We start from the raw sequence: 15,190 nt of genomic DNA, 5'->3' as shown, positions 1-15,190 counted from the left end.
TCAACCCATCGTGGCTACATAAAAAATCCCCACTAAAAACTCTGGACACCAAGGTTCAGGTGAGCTTCCTGGCTGGTGACTCACATCAACGTGCTGAGAAGGCAATGCATCTTGAGGACACAGAAGCTTCACAGTTGGGACCCTCCCTGACCTTCCCCTATGCATCTCATTTGGCTGGTACTAATCTGTGTCCCTTTTTTTTTTTTAAAGATTTTATTTATTTATTTGAGAGAGAGAGACAGAACGAGTGGGGGCGGAGGGGCAGAGGGAGAGGGAGAAGCAGACTCCCCACTGAGGAGGGAGCCCAATGCAGGACTCGACCCCAGGACTATGGGATCATGATCTGAGCTGAAGGCAGACACTTAACTGACTGAGCCACCCAGGCACTCCGCTCATCTGTAACCTTGATAGTATCCTTTTATAATAAGAAAACGTAAGAAAGAGTTTCCCTGAGTTCTGTGAGCTATTCTAGAAAATTATCAAACCCAATGAGAGGGTGGTGAGAACCCCCATTTATGGCTAGTCCATCAGAAGGGCAGGTGGCATCTGAAGCAAGGGAGAGGGGCAGCCCCATGGGACTGAGCTGTCACCCATGGGATCTGATGCCACCTCCAGGTAGATAGTGTCAGAATGGAGTTAAATTGTCGGACACCCACCTAGAGTCAAAAAATGGCTCAATGTGTAGAAAACCCACACCCCTGGGGTCAGAAGTGAAATGTAGTAGATATGTGAGAGTAAAGGAGAAACGCACAGGGTGGGAGAGCGAGGCCACCATTCTCATGTCAAGAAGCAAAGGAGTCCAGAAAACCTCTCTGGAGCCACCCAAGTCCTCACACTTTTGCCTCCTGAGAGAGCCAGTCTTTGGACACCTGCCACACAGGACGCAGCCAAGGTTAGCTAGAGAAGCAGCTTCAGCCAACAAGAGGCCACTGTTGTGGCCAGTCGGGTCAAGAGTTACTTGTCCCCATGCCTGTCCCTCCTCCAGGCCCCCAAACTTTGGAAAACCAGGGCTTTAAGTGGGAATGGAGAAAAGGTGTGTCTGGGACAACTGGTCACCCTCTCTTCTCCAAGGAGGCAAGTCCCAGCTTGAACTTCCATTGGATGGAGAGGGAATTTGAGGGGAAAGTGTAGGACCAGGCTGAGTTTTAATAACCAGAACTGACTGGAAAGTTAAGGTATCTGAGACACCATCAGGGACTGAGAAAAAAAATGTTTTGACAGAGAACAATTGAGTCAGTGATCAGAAACATAGAACTGTTTTATATTTATACTTCCCGGGGTTGATAGTCCCCAATTAATTAGAGAGAGTATCTGGCAATGTGGAAATTCCACGCTGAGACTTCTGCCTCCAAGCCTATGTCACTCTTGTTATTTTCATTTACACAACTTTGCCTTTCCCGGGAGTCCCAGATAACCACTCCCCTCCCTCCAACTCCCGTCATTATTGCAGGAGTCAGGACTTTAGCTCACATATTTCAAAGTTATTGCCCCCTGGTCAAACCTGTTGCCCTAGCAGCACACTCTCTGAAATTTCCCAGGTCACACAAACTTTGAAGGATGGCTCTCATGGCAGGATTTGGGGGTTCAGGGAGGGAAACGGAAGCCTCTCCAGCATTCTCCCCACTCCCAACTTTGTTAAAAGGAATTCATGATGTGCAGTGCTCATCCATTCTAGGACCTGTCCGAGTTCGAATTTCAGTCCTGCCATTTCCCCACGTGGCCTTAGGCATGCCCCGTCTTTTAAAATAAGGTGGTTGCATTGGGCGATCCCATTCTGAGTCGCCAGTTCTTTCTCTTTGTGTATACTGTCTCCTAGTGGTCAAATGCGGTCCTTGCAGCTAATTCGCGGTTACATGTTACGCGGTCCCCAGTGGGGCTGGAGCGCTGAAGAGGCAAAGCATGTCTGAGTGGGTCTCCCTACCATATATATCATCAACCACCCAGTAACGACCTCATCTGGGCTCCTAGGGTGACTACGGAAGAGGAACAAAGAGAGCATAGGGGACAGTGAGTACTTGCTCTGTATCTTATTCTCGCCCTTGCTCTGTATCTCATTCTCCAGAGCTGTTTGCATTCCCCCTGCAGATTGGAGTACCATGGCTAATGCAACTAGGCAGGCTCTTACAAGCTGAGAAGATTTAAAATATTATAGTTGCCATTAAACAAACGTGATATTTGGATCTCGATAAATTCTCTATTCTTCTGAATCAAAGAAGAATACCCCCCCCCCCACACACACACTTAAATAATCACACTCAGTGATACTCAGATAATCATAGTAATGTCTGGGGGATGGTTTACAGTTTGCAAAATACCTTCATCTACGGTCTCTATTCAATCATTACAACACGCCCTTGAGTAAGGGTATCACCGTCATTTTAATACATGAATTTAATACAAGAAATCACTTGCCTTCACTTATTCTGGTAGTAAGTGGTGGAATCAGGACACAGGTGCAAGTCCTTTTTCCTTCCCAGGTACCACACCTGCACACCTCTTTATAAGGCACCCTCTGTCCAACCATCCACCAGAAGGCCACTATAGGGTCATGACCAGGAGCCTGGGCTCTGGAGTCAAATTGCTTGGGATTGAACCTTACTAATCGTGCGTGTGGTGGTGTGCGCATCTGTAACCTTTTGGGTTTGCTCAACTGTCAGAGAGCTAATAATATCTGCATAAGGGAATCCTTGGAAAATTCCAACTAAAAATCTCCCCCCTTTTTTTCTTAAAGGTTTTATGTATTTATTAGAGAGAGAGAGCATGAGCAGGGGGGGGAGAGGGAGAAGGAGAAGCAGACTCCCTGCTGATCAGGGAGCCGAGTGCGGGGCTCCATTCCACGACCCTGGGATCATGACCTGAGCTGAAGGCAGACACTTAACAGCCTGAGTCACCCAGGCTCCCCCTTTCTTTCTTCTTCTTCATTATTTGCTGTGTAGTGATCTTCATCTGGGAACCAGAGTGATTTGTTAAACTGTCACCAGGAGATCTTTGGTACCACAAAGCTCAGGCCATTTCATTCACAAGAGGGAAGTTTTACAAGCTGTGACTAATAAAAGGAATAAAGTTAGGAACTGTCATTCAGTTTTCACATCTGGCCCTATGTCATGAGAATTTTTACATGCTAACTTCTTTCTAATATTTATATTAGAGAAAAGTCAGAACCTGCCTTTTAGTGGCTCGAATGAGGAGAAAAGTTGTGATTGGACATGAGCCCTGTCAATCATTTCAGATATAAAGAGAGGATGGACATGAGCCCTGTCAATTATTTCAGATATAAAGAGAGGAGAGTCTGTCACCTCATCTCAGGAGGAAGCAGTGGTCAGACTGTGTCCATGCAGCTGGTCACCGTTGATGATTTTTTTGTTTGGTTTTTTGTTCTTGTCTTTCTAAGATTATGGTGGTGGGGGTGGGAAGAAGGGGTCTTTACTCTTTAAAAGGATGAACAGAATTAGAAAAAGAAATCTTGCCGGTAGCAGCTAAGAAACCAGCACAAGAATCAGCTCACTATTATTGACTATTACCTTAGGTAGACAAATTAAGAGGTTTTGTTGAACTCTTCTGGATTAACATCTGTTCTTTCTTAAAGTTCTGAACCTTTGCTGGCTGCCTTATATGAGCCAGTTAATCAGGATGCAGCAAGATGAAGGGAGACTCCCCCAGTCTTTGGTCAAAAATTCCCTTAAGAGTTTCTGTATTGACGGGCACCTGGGTGGCTCAGTCGGTTAAGCGTCTGCCTTTGGCTCAGGTCATGATCCCAGGATCCCGGGATTGAGCCCCGCGTGGGGCTCTCTGCTCAGCGGGGAGCCTGCTTCTCCTTCTCCCTCTGCTGCTCCCCCTGCTTGTGTGCTTGCTCTCTCTCTGCCAAATAAATAAATAAAATCTTAAAAAAAAAAAAAAGAGTTTCTGTATTGAGTGGGATAATACAAGCATTAAACAAAGCACGTGGGGTAAGGGCTCAATATAGGTTAGTCAATGCTACAAACATTTCCACAAAGAAATAGCTCTGGAATTTGAGAGGGTTTAGCTGAAGTGGGGGTTATCTCTGAACATCCTGTTATTTTCTCACTCAGGACACAAAGCCTCAGGACCTCAGCCAAAGACCTCTGCCCAGGCTTGGAAAACATTAACATAATCCACCACCAGCTTCTTCCCTTGTCGAAGTTGTAACCTGTTGAAATTATATGCCTTCCCTTCTAAACCTTTCCCTGCTCTTTAGTTATTGACCCTGTTCACTATAAACTTGGTCAGAGATGGGCCTTTCATGCCTCAGTCCAGCCAAATGCCCTGGATTGCCGCCTGGGGCTGAGTCCTTTTCACTCAAGAGCGCCCCCTTCAGGAGGGATTGCAAAGCAGTGGGGATAGCTGTGATTAAGAGCCAGACAGACAGCTGTTGCTGGGGGTGGTCGCACTGCTGGTTCCACAGATTTCTCCTGTGTGGCTTTAGATAAGTTAATTCACCTCTCTGAGTCTCAGACATCTCCACAATGGGGATGCTCTTTACCACACACCAGCTGTTACTGAGGAGGTAATTATTAATAATTGGCTCACAATATGATACATGGTAGATGCTCAAAAATGTTATTTTCTCCTTCCTTCCCCTTCCCTTGCTCTTATTATTAAGAGCACAGGGTGAGTTACCTGAGAAAACTCTCTTTGACCTGCTTTACCCCCATACATATTTTTCAGCATTATCCATAACCTCTTCTGCTTTACTGGTACTTTTTTTTTCAGCTCTTCCTGTCTTCCAAGTGTGTAATTTAAAACTTTTGGGGGGGGGGGGGGGGGCCTGGATGGCTCAGTGGGTTAAGCGTCAGATCTTGATCTCAGCTCAGGTTTCCATCTCAGGGCTGTGAGTTCAAGCCTCGCTTTGGGATGGAGCCTACTTAAAAAAAAAAAAATTTTTTTTTTTTTTTTTTTGCAAAGGCCAACCTCTATTCTGGGCTCCTCAGTTTTCTGCCTGACAAGCAGTAACCATCCCCCAAGAGAGCTTTCTATGAAGCAATTAGGACTCTGATCTCTGGGGAAGGAGGAAGGGAAGGGACATGTTCTGCCCTGAGAAACAGACCCATCTTCTCCTTTCTTTACCAGCCGGCTGATTCAGAGCACATTCTGAAGTTTGCTTTTTTTTTTTTTTTAAAGATTCTATTTATTTATTTGACAGAGAGAGAATGAGAGAGAGAGCACATGAGAGGGGGGAGGGTCAGAGGGAGAAGCAGATTCCCTGCCGAGCAGGGAGCCTGATGCGGGACTCAATCCAGGGACTCCAGGATCATGACCTGAGCTGAAGGCAGTCGCTTAACCAATTGAGCCACCCAGGCGCCCCTGAAGTTTGCTTTTTTATTCCATTTTGAAAGCATTTCCACTTCCATGCCCCGCATGTGTTTGCTCTTCCTTAGATTCCTGGGTCGGAGAACACATCTGGCCCCCCAACCTCCATGTGGTATCCTTGCCCTGAGACACCTCACTCTGGGGAACTTCCTGTCTTGTCACACAGCTAGCCTTTTTTGCTGTGTCTGTTCTTGAATTCATTCTCAACATCCGCTTTTGTTCCTCTTCTGTAAAAATAAGTGGTTGAGTTTACTTTAGATTAAGATTCCACAAACTCTTCCTGCAAATGACCAGACAGCAAATATCTCAGACTCAACTCTGCCTGACATCGACTGTAGACATATATAAAAGAATGGGCACGACTATGTTCCAATAAAACTTTATTTATGGACACTGAAATTTGAATTTCATATCATTTCCACTTGTCACAAAACATGTTTCTTCTTTTGATTCCCCCACAACCACTTATTTTTTTAAGCTTACTATTATTATTTTTATTTATTTATTTATTTTAATAATCTCTACACCCAACATGGGGCTCAAACTTATGACCGGGAGATCAAAAGTCACAAGCTCTTCTGACTGAACCAGGTGGGTGCCCCTCCCCTGACCATTTAAAATGTAAAAAGCACTCTTGGCTCAAAATTAGGCAGTGGGCCAGACTTAACCTCTGAAGTTAGCTTGCTGACCTCACAAAGTGGTAGTTTAATCGTCTTTAAAGGCCCTCCACCTTTGAGAAACTGTGGCAGAGCAAAGGCTTTTCCTTGCCTCTCAGAATAGTGTATTCAGAGAGGGTCCCTTGGGATAGGTTTGCCAAGCTGTTCCAAATGCTCAGGTCTGGGATGGGAGGACCCATCCTTGGAGGACGAAAGAGAGAGAGAGAGAGAGAGAGAGAGAGAGAGAGACAGGCTGGCACCTTGTCTTCCTCATCCTCTCCATTCTGCCTAGCCTGGATCCCAGCCCTGCAGGGTGACAGCCTGGGACAGCCTCAGTGGAACTTGATGTTTGTGTACTCTGAGTAGGTATCCTTGGGCTCCTGGGTCTCCCATGGTCTGAGGCCTAAGAAGTGGAGGGTAGCATAGTGGAGCTCCTCTTGGTTATTCTCTGATTCTGAGGCTTGAGTGAATGATTTGGGTCCTGGACAAGTGTGGGCAACAACATGTAGCTCCTTCTGGTTCTTCTTAAATTCCAGGGAGTGAGCACCTGGAGGAGGGGCCTGGGAAGGACTGCTCGGTGTGGCTTTCCGATTCTGAGCCTGAGGGGAAAAACAATCGTCTTTCTTTCTTTCTTTCTTTCTTTCTTTCTTTCTTTCTTTCTTTCTTTCTTTCTTTCTTTCTTTCTTTCCTTCTTTCTTTCTTTCTTTCTTTCTTTCTTTCTTTCCTCCCTCCCTCCCTCCCTCCCTCCCTCCCTCCCTCCCTTCCTTCCTTCCTCCCTCCCTCCCTCCCTCCCTTTCTTCCTTCCTTCTCTTCCTTCCTTTCCTTCCTTCCTTTCTTCCCTTCCTTCCTTTCCTTCCTTCCTTCCTTTCCTTCCTTCCTTCCTTCCTTCCTTCCTTCCTTCTCTTCCTTCCTTTCCTTCCTTCCTTCCCTTCCTTCCTTCCTTCCTTCTCTTCCTTCCTTCCTTCCTTCCTTTCCTTCCTTCCTTCCTTCCTTCCTTCCCTTCCTTCCTTCCCTTCCTTCCTTCCTTCCTTCCTTCCTTCCTTCCTTCCTTCCCTTCCTTCCTTCCTTCCTTTCCTTCCTTCCTTCCCTTCCTTCCTCCCTTCCTTCCTTCCTTCCTTCCTTCCTTCCTTCCTTCCTTCCTTCCTTCCACAAATGCTTGAGAGCTTACCATGTGCCAGGCACATGATTGAGGAACTGGGGATTACGTCTTGGGCAGGAACAAACAATAAATAATAAATAAATTTTTAAAAATCTGTGGTTTAAGCCACCCCTTCTGTGATTCTTTGCTAGGGCAGCCTGAGCAAACAAACACGGGCAGATTCCTGGAGCCGCCACCACAGTCAAGATGAGAACTGTCTTGTCGCCACAAAGTTCCTCCCTTGCTATTCCTCATCATCTTCCTGTCCCCAACCCTGAAGCTACGAATCTGTCCTCCATCTCTACAATTTTACCATTTCCAGGGTGTTATAAATATGGAGTCATGCATATATGACCATTTGAGATTGACTTTTTTTCCCCTTTTTTCCCTGTGTCTAAGGTTTTTCAACCAGTAGCTTCTTTCAATCGTTTGTTCCCTTTTTTTAGATTTTATTTATTTATTTGACAGAGAGAGAAAGAGAAAGAGAACAGGTAGGCAGAGCTGCCGGCAGAAGGAGAGGAGAAGCAGGCTCCCCGCTGAGCAGGGAGCCCAACACGGGGCTTGATTCCAGGACCCCAGGATCTTGACCTGAGCTGAAGGCAGATGCTTAACCGACTGAGCCACCCAGGCGCCCCTCATTTGTTCCTTTTGATTGCTGAGTAGTACCCCATGGGGGTAGATGTACCTGCTTGGGCTTTTAAAAGATAGCATGCACAGAGAAAGAGAGCCAAACAGTGAGAGAGGAAGCAGAGAGCATGCACAGGAAGTGGGGTAGTGCATGGTCTGGCGGGGGTGGTGGTGAGGAGAAGTGGTTTGGGTGTATTTTGAAGGGGAATTGCTCATGGGTTGGTTGTGGGGTGGTAGAGAAGAGAGGAGCAAAAGATGACTCCAAGGATTTTGGCTTCGGCAGCTGGGCAGATGTGGTGCTATTTGCTAAGATGGGCTGGGTGGAGGAGAAGCCTACGGGGTATAGTTAGTCATAAGTTCTGTCTCAGGCAGGCTCGGTCCAAGATGCCTATTAGACATCCAAACAGAGATGCTGCCTAAACGGTCGGCTATGAGTCTCAAGTTCAGGGGTGAGTTTGAGAGATGTAAATTTTGGAGTCATCAGTGTATAAATGTTCTCTCCTGAAAATATCCAGCATCTGGATATCCAGTAAGAACAGTTACTATGAGGGGCGCCTGGGTGGCTCAGTTGGTTAAGCGACTGCCTTCGGCTCAGGTCATGATCCTGGAGTCCCGGGATCGAGTCCCGCATCGGGCTCCCTGCTCAGCGGGGGGTCTGCTTCTCCCTCTGACCCTCCCCCCTCTCATGCTCTCTCTATCTCATTCTCTCTCTCAAATAAATAAATAAAATCTTAAAAAAAAAAAAAGAACAGTTACTATGTGCCAGGTACTATTCTAAATGTTTTATAGGTACAATGAGCATGATCCTACGTGGAAGAAAACAAAAAGAATGATCCTAGGTAATAGGGATTACTATTTTCCCCATCTTATAGTTAAAGAAACTAAGGCACAGAGAACTTAAGAGACTTGTCCAAGAACACATAGCGATAAAACCAGGATTGAACCCAGACAAGCTGACTTCAGAGCCCTGCTCTTAATCACTAAATATACTGCCTCTCAATGACACTAATAATTATCACATCATTAGTTACAATTAGTAACATCATCAGGGTGGTAATAATGGGACAGCTGCTACATTTTGAGCAAGTGTATGTGTTCTAATCCTCAAACCAACTCTCGAAGGAAGCAGAGGAAGAAATGGAGGCTCAGAGGGAGCGACTGATTTGGTCAAGGTCTCACAGATAGTGGGTGCCAGAATCAGGACTTGAATCCAGTACCTGTGCCTTTTCCACCTTGATGTCCCTTGGGAAAAAGGTCGGGACAGGACAGGAGAGGGGCCAGGGGAGAAGTCTGAACGTAGAAAGAACAGGCAGCCCGTGAGCCACTCACCAAGGGGCCAGGGTTAGGGAACACGTTGATATAGTCCAGGATCGTGCTTCTCCGTGTGGCCCTGGGCCTCGGCGGAGTCCCCGCCTGGGTCTGTTTCTTCTTCAGAGTCTTCCTGCGAGGGAAACAACCCACCTGTGTGCGCGCCCTGGCACCTCCCCTGTCCCCAGCCCCAGATCCCACACACCGTTGCTCTGGCTCCTAACTCACATGACCAGGAGGAGGCAGAGGAAAAGGAGGGTCATGATGCCAATTCCCAGAAATGTTCCATTGGTGAATGCTTTTGAGACGAGTCCTTTATCTGCACAAGGAAATAGGCAGCCATCTCTGAGCCTCTCCCATTAACCTGGGGCCTCACACCCACCTGCCACTGAGTACTCAGTCTTGCAGCTCCCGTCCCAGACGTTTTATCGGCAACCCGTTCTGTCCCAGTCTTGGAAACCCTGCTGCACCCCAGACCCAGGTGACAGGCCTTCCAATTTGCATTTCCCTCTGCATCCCCGGCCACAGGGGCCCTGTGCTCTTTCCCAGTTCCTGCTCCAACCACAGGACCCTGGCCCCTGCCCCACTCAGCTACCTCTGGGGGGCATCGAGTTGGCCCCCTAACCTGGCAGCAGCAGGACCGTGGCACTCTGTTTCCCGTGGGCGTTCCGGGCCTCGCAGCTGAGTCTGAGGCCAGAGCCCAGCAGCCCGCTGAGGCTCAGGGAGCTGTTCGCCCAGGGCCCTGCAGAGCTGGAGGTGATGGTCCAGGAGGCGTTGCTGTGGTTCCCCTCCAGCAGCCCCTCCCCCAGCCGCCAGCGCAGGGTGGGGGCCGGGTGGGCTTGGGAGGAACAGCTGCAGTGCAGCCCCTCGCCGTCCCAGGAGCAGGAGGGGCTGAGCAGCCGCGGGGGGTCTGCGGGAGGGAGGCGAAGGGTCAGCGGTGTCTCTCCTGCCCAGGCCCCGGGCAGCCTGCCCCCAGGGGTCCCCACACTCACAGACCACAGAGAGATGCAGGGAGACGTGCTGGGAGCCCAGTGGGTTCTGAGCTTGGCAGGTGAGGTCTCCTTCATGCTCCATTTCTATCTGAGGGAGCTCCAGGATCCCAGGGTCTGTGGGCTGGGAGGGGCTCAGAGTCTGTCCCCCCAGGACCCAGCTCAACCGCGCTGGGGGGTTGCTGTGGGTGACACAGAGCAGACGCAAGCTTTGGCCCTCCAGGACTGGGAGGGATGTGCCATTCCCGAGGTTTTCCAGGACTAGGGGAGGGAAGAGGCAGGACAGATGCTCAGCTGAGGGCACAGGGACCCTTTTGCATGTCAACATTCCAGACACTGAGGCCCCCAATGTGGCCCCGAGAGGCCCTGGTTTCGCTGTTCTTCTTCCTACCTGTCCTATTTGCATGCAGGGTCATCACTCTCAGATTCTCTGGGGCATCTGAAACAGAGACAGGGTTCTGGCTCTAGACAGGCCAGGGGCTGCCCTTTGGGCAGAGAACCGTCCTTGGAGACCAAGACGGCAGGACAGGGAAGGGGAATTGAATCATCCGCTGACTGATTCTCCGCTGAGTGGCCCAAGGGAATTGACAGGTAAGAAGGGCTGGTCTCTGTGATTTATAATAAGAAATATCTATTTGGTCTCTGTCCCGTTCCTGGTACAGAGTTCCTAAAACCCTTGGAATTTCCTACAGGATGAGAGCCAATAAAGATGTCTTGATATTAATAACAAACCCCTTTCCACCACACCTGGGTTTATGTAAATGAGGCGACTTTTGGAAAGCACCTTGGGATGGGGGCTGGTTGCCAGGGGCACCAACCTTGTGACTTGAGCCTTGGGGACTTCGGCCCCACCCCTGACTTCCAGGAAGGGGAGAGAGACTAGAGGTGGAATCAGCCAGCCATGGCCAGTCATTTACTCAATCATGCCTTTGTATTGAAACCTCCACAAAAACCCAAAAGAAAGGGGTTCGGAGAGCTTCCAGGTTGGTGAGCACGTGGAGGTGCAGGGACCAGGGCACACTTGGAGAGCGGCGTGGAAGCTGAGCGCCCTCGCCCCATACCTGGCCCTACGCCTCTCTTCCACCTGCTGTTCCTGAGTTACATCCTTCTCTAATAGCCCGAGACCTAGTAAGTAAAATGTTCCTGAGTTCTGTGAGCTACTTTATCACATTAATTAAATCCAAGGAGGGGGTCATGGGAAACTCCAATCTATAGCCAGTTGGTCAGCCTGGTCTTGTGACTGGCCTCTGAAGAGGGGGGAGGGTCTTGTAGGACTGAGCCCTTCACCTGTGGGTCTGATGCTACCTCCAGGCAGACAGTGTTTGGTGGAGTTGAATCCTAGAAAGCCTAGCCGGCATCAGAGGATTGCTTGGTGGTGTGGGGGTGGGGTGTGGGGGGGAACCCACATCGGAGTTGGAATCAGAATTGTCAGCCAGGGATGCCCCCATCCCCGGCTTCCATCACCCCTCTCCCTTTCTGGAAACCGGGCCCCGCCCAGTTGTACTCACACTGCACAGAGAGGTCCAGGGTGCGGCTCTGGGAGCCAAGCCTGTTCTCGGCTCGGCAGGTATAGCAGCCCGAATTCCCAGGCTTTACCCCCGGCAGCACCAGCTCGAGGGTTCCGGAGCCCTGGGGGTGGGACCTCGACAGGACCCTGTCCTCCAGGGCCCAGCTCAGTGTGGCAGGGGGCTGGCTGTCGGCAGCACAGAGCAGTCGCAGGAACTGGCCTTTCTCAGCCTCTAGATGTGGGCTGTGTGCGGGGGGCTCCAGGGCTGGAAGCAGCAAGAGAAAGGCTGCAGGGAGGAACACCATCTCCCTCGCCCTCCTAACACGAGGACGTTGTCCCCCAGAGAGGACCAGCCGACCCTCCCAGGCCCTCAGTACCTGACGTGTTGGCACGGGAAACGCTGATAACCAGGTCTTTGGGGGCATCTGCAACAAGATTGAGACCTGACTCTGGGGAGGAAGGTGGGGCTCCTCACAGAGAGAACGCTCCCCGGCAGGGGGAAAGAAAGTGTGACCACCCTCAGGACACAAGTGACAAATAAGGGCTGAGGCGGCATGGTGGGTCTCCACACCGGCCTCTCTGGACCCCCCACCAGCTGCATCTCTCCACCTACACATCCTCTGTGCCTGTCTGAACGCTCTGACACCCCACCACCAGACTCACGGGCGACATTAAGTCGGATGGTTCTCTCTGTGCTCACACCCTTCCTGGAGAAGTCTACGCGGCAGGTGAGGTGGGTGCCATGGTCCTGGGGTCTCGGCGTGAGAGTAAGCACCGAGAAGTAGGAGGACGTTGGTCTGGGTTCTGGGGCGGAGACGGCGGCCCCCAGCCAGGAGAAAGTAGGGGCTGGACAATCCTCAAAGGTCCAGTTAAACACACAGATGAGTGTCACCTGGTGTCCTGGCTCCAGGATCTCTGGGGCGTAGACATCTGGCTGCTGTGTCAGGGCTGGGACAGAGAGAGGGCTCAATGGGAGCCCTGGAAGGGAGTGCTGCAGGGGGAGACCCCTGCTCTGTTCCCACAGTCCCCTCTTCCCAGTGGGGGGGGGGCGGAGGATGGCAGGGAGGAGGAGAGGCCCCACCCCCATTCCCCCTGGAGTCAGTTCCGCACCTGTCACTTGCAGATAGAACTGGTTTTTCATAAAACTGTATTGCACGTAACGGCCTCTCTCCACCCGAAAGAAGTACAGCGCCGAGTCCTCCACCAGGGCCTCTCTGATCAGCAGGGAACAATTTCGGTTCTGGGGATCACCAACGAGCTGGAATCGATCCTGGGGCACAGTCCGCACTGCCCGATTCTGGTCGTTTGTGGCCACTGGTCTTCCGACGCTCGAGTCTGTCCCGGCTAGGAACCAGTAGCCAAGAGCCGGGGTATCCTCCGTCCAGCCTAGCGGGGGGTAGGAGAGGGTGCAGGGCACACGCACACACAGGCCCTCCTGCACCGTCACCACCCTCTGCACTTGCAGCGAGAATCCTAGGTCCTGAGCCGGGGACCCTGAGGGAGACAGAGGTTCAAGCTACAACGCCCAGCCCCCGCCCCCTCCCAGGCCCCTTCCAGCCCTTGGCCCACTCACCGCCCCACAGCAGGGCCAAGAGCATCAGCAGGAGCATCTTTGCACGAGGAGGCACTTGGACCTGCCCCCAGACGCTGGGACGGGCAATGGGCAGGGCAGAGAAGAAGCACCCAGCAGAGAAAGCTGAGTCCCAGGCGCCTGATGTGTGAAATGTGCTCCTGATTCTGAGCCCCACATGACACTCCCCGTCCTCACCACTCCCCACCCCACCTCATCCACTAGAACTCTGGGTCTTCCCTGAGGGGCCTGCCTGGTGCTTGAGGATTGCAGAGCTGGTCCTTTTGGCGTCACCTCCCCGGGGAGGGAGTGGAAGGCTTGTGAGGCCGTGGGGCCCGGGTGGGTGGAGGGTAGGGGCTCTCCCACTGGGCCCTGCGTCACTGAGGAAGCAGAAGTGAAAGTACACAGTGAACCGTTCTTCAGACAGGGGCCCCTGTGGACGGTGGTTGGTGCAGAGGTGGATTTTGGGGGTGGGGAAAGGGCTGGTCTTGAAATTCAGAATGTCCAGTTAAAGTTGACTTTCTTTTTTTTTAATTTTTAAAAAAGATTTTATTTATTTGAGAGATAGCATGAGAGAGAAAGAGAGAGAGAGAGGATGAGCCGAGGGGAAGGGCAGAGGGGGAAGGAGAAGAAGACTCCCCGCTGAGCAGGGAGCCTGACCCAAGCTGGATCCCAGGGCCAGAGATCATGACCTGAGGCAAAGGCAGACACTTAACCAAGTGCGCCACCCAGGCGCCCCTAAGTTTACTGTCAATTAAACAATGAGTAATTTTTTAGTGTAAGTATGTCCCAAATATTGCAACAGGACATTCCTGTATTAAAATTATTTGTTGGTGGCGCTTGGGTGGCTCAGTCGTTAAGCGTCTGCCTTCAGCTCAGGTCATGATCCCAGAGTCCTGGGATCGAGGCCGCATCGGGCTCCCTGCTCAGCAGGAGGCCTGCTTCTCCCTCTCCCACTCCCCCTGCTTGTGTTCCCTCTCTCGCTGTGTCTCTCTCTGTCAAATAAGCAAAATCTTTAAAAAAAAAAATTATTTGTTGTGGGGCACCTGGGTGGCTCCGCTGTTTAAGCATTGGACTCTTAGTTTAGGCTCAGGTCATGATCCCTGGGTCCTGGGATCAAGCCCCACGGCAGTCTCCTCACTGAGCAAGGAACCTGCTTCCCCTCTCCCTCTCCCTCTGCCTTACCCCCTGCACACACACTCTCTCTCTCTCTCTCAACTAAATAAATCTTAAAAAAAAATAATTTGTTGTTCATATCTGAAATTCAAATTTAAATAGATGCCCTGTGTTTTTAGTTGCTAACTCTGGTAACCCTAGGCCGGTCTCAGTTCCATCTCTTCATCCTCGCTTGGTGGGCTCATCGATCCCCTGGTCCACCAGAAGCTCCCACCCCCAAGACCTTAGTCCACCTCTCCAGCTCCCCTTCTTCTGCCCTAAGATTGGATGCATTTACTTGTGTGGTTTTTGGTTTTGTTTTTTTTTTTAGATTTTTATTTGTTTGAGAAAGAGAGAAAGCTCATAAGCAGGGGAAGAGGGAGAAGCAGGCTCCCCGCTGAGCAAGGAGACAAATGTGGGGCTCGATCCCAGGATCCAGGAATCATGACCTGAGCTGAAGGCAGACGCTTAACCGACCGAGCCACCCAGGTGCCCCTGGATGCACTTACTTGTAATACCTGTTGTGATGAGAACACCTGCACCCACAGGTAAGGGGGATGGGGAGTGAGTGGGATAAACTCCTGGATGTTGTCCCCCTCACCCAGCCCTTCTCCTTGAAATGACTTTGGTCACATAGAGATATGTGTTGGTCCACTGAACCTCCATGCCTGGGGACTTGGTCTGTGGCAGGTGCCAAGCTGCATGCTGGGGACACAGGCAAATTAGACACTGTGTCTGACCTCAAGGGGATCCAGTTTGGTAAATGAAGCTTCTGAGAAACAGAAAAGCACTGAAGTGCTTATAACTGCTCCCCCTGCCCCCCCAGCCAATGCTGGGACAGATGGTGATGAGGAAGGGCATGGTCATCACTTCTTCCTGGGAAGCCAGGAGAGGTCTCCTGGGGGGGGGTGA

The 15,190-nt window shown here is 50.7% G+C and overlaps 1 protein-coding gene across 7 annotated transcripts; it reads right to left on the bottom strand.

Annotated features, from left to right (window-relative positions):
* Nucleotides 1-5,895: 5,895 nt before the first annotated feature.
* On the bottom strand, nt 5,896-13,276 carry SIGLEC10 (sialic acid binding Ig like lectin 10). 7 transcript variants are annotated; one of them, XM_021681448.2, is made up of 11 exons: nt 13,127-13,276; nt 12,664-13,047; nt 12,217-12,501; nt 11,931-11,978; nt 11,555-11,818; nt 10,438-10,485; nt 10,050-10,307; nt 9,683-9,967; nt 9,286-9,376; nt 9,079-9,190; nt 5,896-6,583 (listed from the first exon to the last, which is right to left on the bottom strand). In XM_021681448.2, the coding sequence occupies exons 1-11, from the start codon at nt 13,161-13,163 to the stop codon at nt 6,317-6,319; spliced, it is 2,079 nt and encodes a 692-aa protein (XP_021537123.1). In that variant the 5' UTR covers nt 13,164-13,276; the 3' UTR covers nt 5,896-6,316. The 7 variants fall into 7 exon arrangements, with proteins under 7 accessions (XP_021537123.1, XP_044778072.1, XP_044778073.1 ...); XM_044922137.1 differs by having other exon boundaries at nt 12,217-12,330; nt 12,667-13,047; nt 13,127-13,163; XM_044922138.1 differs by lacking the exon at nt 9,683-9,967 and having other exon boundaries at nt 13,127-13,163.
* Nucleotides 13,277-15,190: the final 1,914 nt, after the last annotated feature.

This window comes from Neomonachus schauinslandi, chromosome 16, assembly GCF_002201575.2.
Source record: "Neomonachus schauinslandi chromosome 16, ASM220157v2, whole genome shotgun sequence".
Classification (NCBI taxonomy): domain Eukaryota; kingdom Metazoa; phylum Chordata; class Mammalia; order Carnivora; family Phocidae; genus Neomonachus; species Neomonachus schauinslandi.
This window is presented reverse-complemented; position numbering and strand designations above follow the sequence as displayed.